Source organism: Chenopodium album, chromosome 13 (genome assembly GCF_948465745.1).
Source record: "Chenopodium album chromosome 13, dcCheAlbu1.1, whole genome shotgun sequence".
Taxonomy (NCBI): domain Eukaryota; kingdom Viridiplantae; phylum Streptophyta; class Magnoliopsida; order Caryophyllales; family Amaranthaceae; genus Chenopodium; species Chenopodium album.
In genome coordinates this window covers 49,790,094-49,802,707 of record NC_137846.1, presented here as the reverse complement: position 1 = coordinate 49,802,707, position 12,614 = coordinate 49,790,094, and the positions used below count along the sequence as shown (strand labels likewise).

Genomic DNA, 12,614 nt, shown 5'->3' with positions numbered 1-12,614 from the left:
TCTGGTATTTCACAAAAAACCATCAACTTTTTCCCACTGAATTTCCAACCGCCTTATTTTCTCTCAACTATATAAATACCACTCTTCAGTCTTCATTTCTCAAATCATTCAACCAAATCACAAACAAAAACATCATACAAAGTTACAAGCAAACTCATACACAAAAATCTCTGTTTTTATTTCATCAAATTCTCAAAACAAAAAGATGAGTTCATCACCAGGAATGAAATGGGCAGTAGCAGCAAGTATTGCAGCAGTAGAAGCATTGAAAGATCAAGGAATTGCAAGATGGAATTACCCAATTAGATGTATTCATCAACATTTGAAGAGTAATATTAGATCTTATTCTCAAGCTAAGAAGTTATCTTCTAATTCTTCTGCAATGGTTTCTAAGAAGATGAAAGATGAAAAGTTGAAACAATCTGAAGAGTCTCTTAGGACTGTTATGTACTTGAGTTGTTGGGGTCCTAATTAGTTTCTTCTTTTTCTTTCTTTTTGTTGTTGTTGTTGTTGTTGTTGTAGTATTTTTGTATATACTACATCGAGTCATACAAAGCATGGCTTGACTCACTTGGTACATTTCTTATGAAGTTCGAATCTTACCAAATGAGGGTGTCTGGGGGTGGTATCCCCTTATGTTTTAATCAGTCTCAAAGTGCTTCGCTTGCAAATAGTGGTTTAAGAAACCGTAATGGTTGAGGTCTGATAAAGTCATTCTCCCGGAAAAGAAATGTTAATACCCAAGTCATACTCGGCTTTTGAAATAAAGTCCGAGTTATGTTTGGTTTTATAAATTTATGTATACTGTATGAAAAATAGTTCATCAATAAATTTCTGTTCTTGAAGCTTTACGTGTTGCATTTCCACTGTTTTTATTTTTATTCTCTGTTTCTTATTATGTTGGCAACTTTTTTAATGCCACTTTTTATAAATTGGGATTCAAGAATCTAAATTTATGCGATAGTCTCCTCATTTATGCACCAACATAACAACACTTGTTATGTTTTATGCAACTATTAGATTAAACCCCGTGCACGGCTGTTAAATAATTCTAATGACAATAAATTTTACCAAAAATAATGGATATAAATATTATAAATAGACTTAGTAGTAAAAAAGTATGAAATATTGTGAAAGAAATTAATTAACTATATAATAGTTATAATGGGCAATTTGATATTTAAGGACATTTATTTTAGATTTTATACAAACTAAAAGTTATAATTTTATTAGAATATAAGTTTTTTTTAGTAAGTGGTTTTGGAGGGAAAATATTTTACAATATTTTGTCAAGTGTTCTCTATGTTTCGCCTTTAGTATAATGTAATAATTGATTGACTGACTGTGTTAAATTTGTAAAGAATATTGTCCAAATATTTATTTTGTACAAATTGTACGATTTGTACCGATTAATATCATAGATAGGATGTATATCAGTCCAAGTCCAAAACCAGATTGGACTGGACCGAATTAGATGAATAACAAAAGATTGATACAAAGGAAAAAATTAAATTCCTGATAATTGGACAATCAGACTAAATTGGATTTGGCTAGATTTGATTTGATCGGTTAGAATAATTTTTTTATCAATCCGGTCTTATTTGTAAACATAAACATTCACCCGTCAAAAAAAAAAATAAATAAATAAATAAAAAAAAAAATAAAAATTAAACAGGATGATTAACACAAGTTTACATAACAAAAACCCAAAAAATTTAGCTAAGACATGAAAATACTGAAATTGACACGAACACGTGAACTTGTCAATAAGAGATTAAAGGAATTAAAGGAAGAGGTCTAGATAATTCTAGAGAGTGCATCTCCTTGCACTGACTCATGTGTGCGCGCTTGATTGCCTACTTATGATGGTTACTTTGTTCTTTTAAAACCTTTATTTCATCAATAAACCTCAAAAAAAATTCGCTAACACAAGATTGTACTAGACATGGAATCAAATATGCCTTATTCACTCCTTTCTAGCTACCCGGCCACTCTTAATCCATCAACATCAATCCCAATTCTTGATGAGAAAAGTGTACAACAAAACCATACGTTAAGTTGTTACTGCCTTAACTTTGATCCACCAAGGAGTTAACATGACAATCTTTGCTAGGATTATTATGGCTGCAACAACGGCCAGTGAGGCGTGGAATATGTTGTAAACCGAGTTTAAGGGATTCAAGGAGCTAATTACTGAGAAACTTGAAACTTTATGGATTAATCCTAATAAACAATCTTATTAACTACAGATTTAGAAAAATGATAATACTGGTGTAGTTTATGTGACAAAACTATTAATGCACTAATTAAAAATTACAAACGTCCATGTTGAAGAGTAGTTGTTGGTATTGAACAAAGTGATCTACTGATATGTTCGAATGGACAATGTTCAATTTGTAAGTGGCAAACAATTAAAGCCCAATCAAGAAAACAAGGCCCAAATGGTTAATATGAAATATTTTTACAAATGTTTTACCATATAACCAACTATTTGAGAGTCTGTTCCGATTTACTAAAAACAATTGAACTAAACAGATTGGGACTAGACTAAAACTAATTGGGGTTGAACTGAACTGGATAGAGGTGAAATGAATTGTTTAAGAGAGAAGAAAATTAGGAACTGATCTAACTGAGCTGAACTAATTGGAGCTAAACTAAACTGAACTGATTGGAGATGAATTGAACTGAATTGAAATTAACCTGAACAGAACAGGCCTTGCGTTTCCCCTTGTCCCAAATAACAAATATTTTTTTTTTTGAACGAAAAATAATAATATCATTAAATAATAATCAGATCATACGACATCTACAATAATAAGGATCTATAAAACACAAATACTCGTATATTTTAAAATTGAATTCATCAAACGCATGTTCATGAACACAAGTTAAACTACAATCATACATATTATTCAACCCATTTGCTACCAAATTTATTAAAAACCCCCATCAAAAAATATAAATAGGGAAACATTGAACCCTAAAGAAAAATTTTCAAACTCCACAAATTTAAAAATCATCAAATTTTTTTCTCAAAGTGCAAAATGATTTTAAAATGGTCATATAAATCTTATTGTGTACTCGTATATACTTTGGAAATTCCCTTTATTTTATCACGGAGAATTATATATTGTTCATTTTACGTGAATTATTTGGACTCCGAAAGAGACAAAAACATCAGAGTAGAGACAAAAAGTATTTGAGTCATTTATATCTTTTTTTGACACTTCTATAACAAAACCAACGAAATTCAGCTGCAATCGAAAACCATTATCCATAAATCCGGGGGTTTGAGACTAAGCTAGGACCCAATGCAATAATTAAGCAACTTAAAAGTCAAAAAACACACCTTAATAATTTAACAATGACCACAGAATTATCGTCAAACCATGTCTCACCCTTTTTTTTTTTAATAAGAACCAACTGGAACATCGTTACTTTTATTAATTTCATAATGTACCCTACCTTAATTTATTATATATATACCACTTTGGACCCATATATATTACCAACTCATATAACAAAATTTTGGGTCATTTTTAGAGAAATTTAATTTACTCTTTTAATTATTTGGAGATGGGTGATTTGAATAATGGAAGAAAGTGCAAATTTGAGGCAGCGTTTAAGGCTATGCAGAAGAATATTGCCAACCCTAATAGTGAATTGAAAAATACTGCTAATATTGGTAGTAAAGATTGTCATGTTGGTGATGATCATGCTACTAATGTTACAAGCTCGGGTAATTTGAGAAACGGATGGCGATTGAAGGAAGAAGAGAAGGCCTACGCTCTTCTCCAATTGATTTTTTGGGGTCCTGATTGAGGACGACTAAGGAGTACTCTAGCTGTGTGTGTTACCGTCGTTATATATTCTTAATATGAAATTTAGTTGTCGCATTACTCGTTTAAATTACACGAATAATGTAGTGTTAGTCTTGATCTACATGTATAAAGTATTGCATTACGGATTTTATTTTATTTTTTTCGGGAATTGCATTACGGATTACGGAGTATATGTTATGATATGGAAGAAATTATGTAGTGAAATAGTGAATGTTGTCAAAGTTCCAAATATACCACATGTAAGGAAGTAGTGCTAATTTTTGTTTTGAGGAACTGGGCCACAGTGCTTTGGGCCTTTGGTTTGTAGTCTTGAACCAGCTCGTTCATTTATGGAGTACTTTTTGATTTTTGTTAGCTGTTTTTCTTTGAAAAAAAAATATAGTGCACTTGTCACTTTATAAAATCATGATTGTATTAATAGGTTTAACTGAGTTTAACTAATTACTTTGTATTATTTTTTTAAATGAATATATAACGCACGACCTAAAAAAAAAACTAGGAGTAACTGAAAACACAGTGATACTAAACGAGCCAATAGCAAGTTGTACAAGTGTAATCGAATACTTGTACAATATTTTATAATGAAAATAGTTCTTCCTCATTAAGATTTTCTCGTGAAGAGAGATTCTTTAGGTATATTTTCCACACCTTGACTAAAGATTAAAGATTAACTAGGTGTAGTTAAAGAGGTGGATTTCCTTATCAAATCAAACTTGGAGCTAGAGGTAACTAATAGCCTAACAAATAAGAGAATGTTTAATCAATTCGAAACTTCTTTAATAAAAAAAAAAAAAAAAAAAAAAGGTGTAATAAAAAGAAGCTTGTACTCCCTTTGTCACTTTTTTTTTTGCCCCATAACTCAATATATATGGGTCAACTTTTAATAACTTTGACCATAAGTTCTTATTAATTAATAAGAGAAAATATAGGCATGTGAGATCTTATTGAACTCGTTTAATTGAATATTTTATTAATATTAAGTTTTTATAATTTTTACGCTTATGGAAACGAAGATATATAAGTTTTAGCACGCATTTCGAAAAACGTAAAAAGTCATATGGGGCAAAATAGGAATAGATATTTGAGAAAGAAATACTAATTACCCCAAGCCAAAAATTTAAATTTGTGAAAAAGATTTTGTCTTGTAAAAATATACTCGTAGTTTCTAACATTAAACCAAACCCAACTTGAATCTAGTGGCGTACATACTTCATAACTACATGTCTAAAATTGACTAAGCCACGCTGAAAATCATTGACTGGATTACTGTTGGAAATAGTAATGCAATCGGATGACTCGCGCCTGATCGGGCGGCTCTCGCCCGATCGGGCGAAGGTGGTCAAGGAAAAATCGGGAACTCTCGCGCCCGATCGGGCGGCGGACAAGAGTTTTTCTACGAGATCTCTCGCGCCCGATCGGGCGGGCTTCGCCCGACCGGGCGGCGGACTCAAGTTTTTGACGAGCTCGATCAGGCGGCTTCGCCAGATGGCTCGCTCGGAATGGGGATTTCAGATCGCCCGACCAGGCGGTGTCCGCCCGACCGGGCGCGACACTACGTCTGGAAAAACCTGATCTCGCGCCCGATCGGGCCCGCCTTTTTTCCTAGGTCGGTTTGATTACGTGTTTCCTTTTCTAGGACTCATATAAATACGAGTCTTACCTTTTCGTGACATTATTCACTAATCTAGCCGAAAACACAAACCTACCTTTTGAGATCTGAACAGTTCTTGAGCAATTCCACTCTTCGAGTTCAGGTGCACGGATTACGGAGAGAGTTGCGTTAAACTTGGGGGGCGTGCGTCACTAGGAAACTTGTACCGGTGGTGGCGTATTTCGCTTCTAAGGCAGTGGATTATTGTTCCACGGTGCGACTGTGAGTTTGAGATCTTCAATCCAGGAAAGTTCTAATCTTTTATTGTTTGTTATTGATTTCAACAGTTGTTTTACCAACAATTACTACCTCAGCACCTCTCACGAGTGTTTCAACATAATTTAACTTAATCAAAAGCATAATACAAATGAATAAATGGGAGTATATTGATACAATTCATTATTCATTCAAGATACTCCCTCCGTCTCTTATTGATAGTCCGACTAATTTTAAATTTCAAAATAATAATCTCATTTGTTTTTTTTCAAATAACATTAATATTAATTTTTTTTTTATCAAAATTCTTTACAATTTACAACAATATTTGTGCAAATTTAACTTTTTCATGTAAATTTTGCTTTTCAATTTACTTTTATTACTTTCTCTCTCTCATTTTTTGCATACTCAATGTAAATTTATTTTTCCAATGTATTTTTAATACTCCCTCCGTCCCTTTATTATGTGCTTATTTCTATCATTTATTACTCACATAATAAATAAAAGTAGACATCTAATAAGAGATGGAAGGAGTAATTTTTATTGTGTTATTAATTCTCGTGAAAATTACCCATAAAGCCATAAGGGACTATCATGATGGAATAATTAAAGGGGAGTGCTAAACGCAACTTGACTTTACTTAGCGCAGCCTCTATTCCACTCATTTATTAGATGTAGGGAGAAAATAACCATTTTATATTTTTTTTCCTCTCAAGTAATCTCTAATAACAAGAGTGCATTAATTTAACTTAAAATACATTGAATTTGCAATGGGTAATGATTTTTACATTAGCCTCTTCAAATTTGATAAGAATCATACGAATCTATTATGTGTAGAATCAATAAAACCACTTTTCATCCTTAAAAAAAATAAAAAAAAAATAAAACCACTTTTTAATATTTCGTTCAAATTGTATGAAATGATTGAGCCTATTTCGTGTGTCACCCAACTTCATCCGATTCGTGTTCATATTCATTAGATCTCGGAATATTGTTCGCTAATTGATTATGTGAGTAATTCAAATAAACAAAGGTATAAATTTCTGGAAATTAGGTGTGGAAGAAGGTGGAAAGAAAAGCAGGCAGAAATGTCGTGAAGATGATTTTAGCTTAGAAGGGTATTTATGGTATTTAGGAGGGGTGTATAGTAGTAACTAGAGGTTGCGTTTAGCAATCATGTAATTAAAAGGATTTGTGACTTGTCTACTTCTCTAGTGCTTGAATTTCACACGAACTTTACCAAAAGCCATTATTTATTTATTTCCTTTATTTTTGGACTAGATTAAAAGTCAATATTAACTTCAACCCCCTTTTCCAACGCGATTACAATTAATTAAATAAATAAAACAAAAAAAAAAATAAGAAAAAGGAAGTAACCAACTCTGAAGTCTGAACTGTTCCATTTCCGTCTCTTTCTCTCTCTTCAACTTGTCAATCCTTTCTACACGGCCAAATTATTATTCAGAGGAGAGAGAAAATCTCAAAAACCAAAAAAATCAACCCAATTTCACCGGATTCTCTGATCACCGGAACCCTAATTCCTCCAATCGGCGGCGAAAATGGCGTCGGCAACTTCCGGCGGAAGTAACCATACCTCAGAAGTTAAGCTATGGAAGCTCTGTAATTTCTGGCAGTCTACTAGTAGTACTTCTGCTACTAATCATACATCTTCTTCGTCTTCTTCTACTCAACAACTTCATCAGAGTAGTCATAATTATCGCAATAATTATGACGGTAATCATCACGGAATTGGCGGCGGTGGTAGTGGCGGTGCTGCTGGTGCGAGGCCGAAACCGACGGTTTCTTCTGTTGCTCGTTCTTTACTTCCGGCGAAACGTCGGCTTCGCCTTGATCCTCCGAATAATTTGTATTTTCCTTGTGAGTTTCTTTGTTTTTTGAAGTTGATTTGAATTTGTTGAGGTTGATTTTGTGTTTGTTGTTTGTAATTTTGGAATTTTATTTGTGAATTTGTGATGTTTGGTTTGTTAGTGTAATGTTGAATGAGAATTTGAGCTTAATTGAAGTTACTTTTTTCAGTTTTATATGGTAGGTATTTAAGGATGATATCTATTTTGAATATTATTTGTGAATTTGTGATATTTGGTTTGTTAAATTAATTGAAGTTAAATTAATGTTTAGTTTTATATGGTAGGTATTTAAGAATGAATGTTACTTTGAATTTAAGTGTTGTGTTAAAAGTTGCTGAATAAAGGAATGACATAGTTATAAAAAGAGCTTGTGCTATGCTTGAATGATTGTAGACTGGTGTTTAGGAGGTATCAAAGAACAATTCGGGGATTTGATTATTTGGTTGCTTTAATTTAAAGCTGTTTAGACCTTTCTTTATAATGTACTTTGGAGAGAATTTTATGCTGGAGTTTCGCGGATAAGATTTGGTTGTAGGTTTGATGTATTGACGTATTGTATTAGGTTGGTGATTTAGTTGTAGCCTTGGATTAGTTGTGATTTTCATGATGAAGCTTGTCATTTCGGTTTCTTTGTTTAGAAGATGAATTTGTTCATCTTGATTACTCTTCTTAACTGAATTTACATCTATAATCATGATTAACCTTTTTAATACAGGAGGAGCTGGTTGTTATGTTGTTCCTAATTAACTTTGTTGCATAAAATTTACGTTTTATTAGTAACAGGAAATGGTTGCGTTTAAAATTGGAGAGAATATTTTCAGCTTACATTACTGTAATGGATTGAAAGTGGTTTCTATTAGTATACTTGTGCTAGGAAGAAGCTTATTTAGTGCTAGGTTGGAATTTGGAAAGTTAAAAAAACACTGATGTAGTGATGTTTATGCAATTTAGGGTTTTTTCTCCTTGTGTTCTCTTTCGTCTAATGTGATGCTTGTTTTGTGAATGTTTGAAGATGAACCAGGAAAACAAGTTAAGAGTGCAGTGAGAATCAAGAACACTAGCAAATCCCATGCAGCTTTCAAGGTATCACTTCTTTTCAGTTTCCATGGATCATGGCGGTTACAAATCTATGTAATTGCAATTTCTAATTGGTTTTTTTTTAAGCAAGTATTAAGTTGGATGAACACCCGAACAGCCTTTTCGTTGGCAATTTTTATCTCTAACTATTTTAACTACCACTAAAATGGTTTTTTTTTTGCATTGCCATTCTGTCTCAGTTTCAAACAACTGCACCAAAAAGTTGCTACATGCGCCCACCTGGTGGTATTCTTGCCCCTGGAGAAAGTATTATAGCAACTGGTAATATTGTCATGATCTTCTCCTTAGATTCATTGACAACAATTTTTTTCCATGGCGTCTTTTCATACTTTGTGGCCCTTTTTTGATGGGGATTTTCTTCGTAATGATCTTGTGTATGTATTAAATTCAACATTTTCCCCTTGCTTTTAGACTATTCTAGACTATACCACTATGGTTTTAGATTTGCATAAGCTTTATCCTTGAGGTCAACTCTCCATTGACAAGTTCCGTTAGTAAAAAATTCGAAGCTTTTTAAACATAAGTAAGCCTATCTACTTACCTTTTCAGGATTATTTTGAGGTGATGGGATTTTCTTACCATGTACTCCGTACTACATATTAATTACCCTTGCAGTTATGGAAGGAAAATTTCCATCACCTCACAACAGTCAAATTAAAGTGATCATATGAGCTTATTTATATGCATATTGCTTTTAATGTTTCATTAGAAATACAATTTATTACAAAGTTGGCAGCAATAAGCTTATGTAGTTGTCAAACCATAAGGGCATTGTATAGAATTGTCTAAAAGCAAGATCATGATGTTTAATTTCACATAACATTGGGACAGTGCATATAAGAAAACCCTAATTTTTTGTTTTGAATTTGGCAGTCTTTAAGTTCATGGAGCAACCAGAGAATAACGAGAAAATGCAAGACCTCAAGAAGAAGGTTAAATTTAAGATTATGAGTTTAAAGGTGAAAGAAGAAACAGAATATGCACCTGAGCTGGTGAGGATATTGCTCTTCCATTAGCGGTGGACTTTTACCTGGCCTTTAAATTGCTTCTCTTATTGCTTGAATTTTACTCTCCTGATTAATTGAGTACTTATAGACTAGTTGTTCTGGCTATAGCTTATGGCTTAATAAAACATTTTAAAGCCTCTCACCTTGTGGAGTAGAAGTTCTTGAATTGGACTTTCTTTGATTTTGTCAGCAAATAAGAGGCAACAATCAAACTAAAGTTACAAAGTTGGGATTTCTGAAGCTTAATTCCAATTGACATTATCCATTTAGGGTGGATACCTGACTGATTTGAGTTAGAATGCTAACTATAAGGGAAAAGTGTTGTAGACTTTTGATGTAGGGTATGTAGAATAGATATTTAACGGATCTGAGTTTGGAACTTAGGATGCCATTTATAATCTATATTGGTGGGTGATGCAATTCTAGAAGATTTGGGGTTCAAAAGGTTTGAAATGGTTGCCGCAATGCAATGTTGCTCATTGGGTCCAGCAACTCATATTATGGACCTGTTCATGTTCCACGGTATTGCTGTAAGTATTTGCCTTCAGGAAATGGATGTCTGAATCCATTAGTTGCCATAAGTAGTTCATACCTTGGAACTTCATTGCCTATGATAATCATGTGCCATTTCTTTTTTGTCAATATGACTTCTTTATTACCACAGCCTATATGGGAGGTTTTTTTTTTTTTTTTTTTTTTTTTTTTTTTTTTTTTTTTTTTTTTTGTGGGAGGGGGGGTGGGGTTCAGAGGTTTTTGGAGATGCTATTGCCCTCCCATTCTCCCAAGGTCTTATGTAGCCGAATACTCGTTTGGACAAGAACATCCTGTCGCAAATTTCCCCCTGTATGATAACCCCGTCGATCAAATCTCGTGAAGATCTTTGACTAGTATTAGTTTAGTGTTGTTTCCTTGTCTGGGATATTATAATCTATTGAAGAAATCTTTAGCTTATACAATGCTGTTGTTGACTGTGCACTGCAATGAGTGGTAGGAAGTGGGTATAATAACTCTCAATTTTATCAAGGAATCAATGTGTAATGAAATGTGTTTTTTGCTGAAGAGGTGGATACTTATAAGTAGCAGTTGTATACCTTACACTTGCATCTCTTTTATAAACAAGTTATTCTGGATGGGGTTTCAGTTCTGTGACTCTTGTACTGAATATTGTTTAAGAATTACCTTACACCATTCCCTCTTCCAGAAAGCGTGCATGCATCTCTTATGGAAGAATGTGTGTGTGTGTGTGTTTAGCAGCTATATATATGTTACATAGTTTTCTTGATTTTACTTTTTTCATTCATATGGATCCTTGGTTATTAGAATATAAGCAAGATCTGTGCTGAATTATTGAAAATTAGTCTGTTACTTTAATACACATGTACATCAAGTCAAGCCCTGTACACTTCATCTATACACATGGGGCAGAGTCCATGTAACATACTTGCAGAGGAATTACAAATTAGTACTTATTTTTTATTTTTATTTTTTGTTACCATTGTTTGCATAGGAAGATATGGTAGTATAGAATTAGTTGAGTGGGAATTTTAGAATGTTATTGGTAGATCTGCAATCGATCTTCTTAATACAAGTATTAGATAAATGTGAGAAACAAAGTTAATTTCAGAATTATTTTCCCAACTCCTCACCACTTCTCCATTCCTGCAGTTTGATGAACAAAGGGAGCAGGCTACAGTAGAACGGGTATTACGCGCAATTTTCTTGGATCCTGATCGTCCTAACTCAGTGAGTTTATATGTTCATTGCCCTCACTTCTTATGATCTTCGCATACATATTTAGAGGTTTTTTTTGGAATGAATCTCATGCTCATGCTCATGCTCATGCTAGGCTCTTGATAAGCTGAAACGCCAGTTGGCTGAAGCTGATGCTGCTGTTGAAACACGGAAGAAACCTCCAACAGATAATGGTCCAAAGGTGGTTGGTGAAGGTCTTGTCATAGATGAATGGGTGCGTTCATGTCTCCTCAAATTTGTTTGATGCTCCCTTCCCTGCTACTCACACACACACACACACACACACACACACACATCCGTACAAAGAATGAAATATATTCTTATCCTTTCTATGTTATCTAACAAGGATTATTGTTGCTTTATTATTTTGAACTCCAGAAAGAGCGCAGAGAGAAATATCTAGCTCAGCAGCAGGGTGACGCAGTGGATCTATCAGTGTGAACTGTGAAGTGTGTACTTTTGTGGGTAAAGTGTCATCTTTTAGTATGACAATGTTTTGCAATTAAATACTTGTGGATAGTGTTATGGCTTTTACGACGTATGCAAAGCATCATTGTGTAAAGTCGACAATAATTTGGCAGCTTCATTTCCTTTTTTTAGTTGAAACTGAAAGCATCACTTGCGATGGTTATCAGGGCACCTATTCTTCTCATTGTAGATATTGAATTTTGCTTTATGAAATATAATTGCTATATTGTGGTGGCCTGGTGGGGGCTTCATTGTAGATATCAAACTCTATCCATTTTCATTAACTTAAGGGCTTAAGGCCATTAAGGGTATCTCGGTTTCTAGTTCAGATGAAGTTTCTTTTCTGAGGTTGGTCTTTTACAGTCCCATAGTTCCCAGCTAATGGTTGATAGCTATTAGAGTAGTTTGATTAGGGTCAGAGAGGCGATGTAATGTACAAGGTGGGATGGAGTTGGAGCATTTGATTCGAACAAGTTCATGGAACGGATTTTGAAAAACATCATATTGAACTGAGCAGACGATTTCCATAACAAGCTCTTAGAAAGTTAGAAACTATACCAGAATCTGATATGGAATATCTGCTCAAGCACAGCCTAGCTATAATCAATTCAGCATCATCCCGTGCCTGTCGACTGATCTAATTGACTCATAGGATCTCCTTTGCCATCTCTGCTGAATATGTTCATATGAATAACGTTATAAGTCTTAAATA

General features: G+C 33.7%; 1 protein-coding gene across 1 annotated transcript; it reads left to right on the top strand.

The window, feature by feature from the left end:
• Positions 1–7,117: 7,117 nt before the first annotated feature.
• Positions 7,118–12,137, top strand: LOC145574893 (vesicle-associated protein 4-1-like). Its single transcript, XM_081632772.1, has 7 exons — positions 7,118–7,587; positions 8,590–8,660; positions 8,855–8,936; positions 9,549–9,667; positions 11,348–11,425; positions 11,529–11,648; positions 11,813–12,137. The coding sequence occupies exons 1-7, from the start codon at positions 7,269–7,271 to the stop codon at positions 11,873–11,875; spliced, it is 852 nt and encodes a 283-aa protein (XP_081488898.1). The 5' UTR covers positions 7,118–7,268; the 3' UTR covers positions 11,876–12,137.
• The last annotated feature ends 477 nt before the right edge of the window (positions 12,138–12,614 follow it).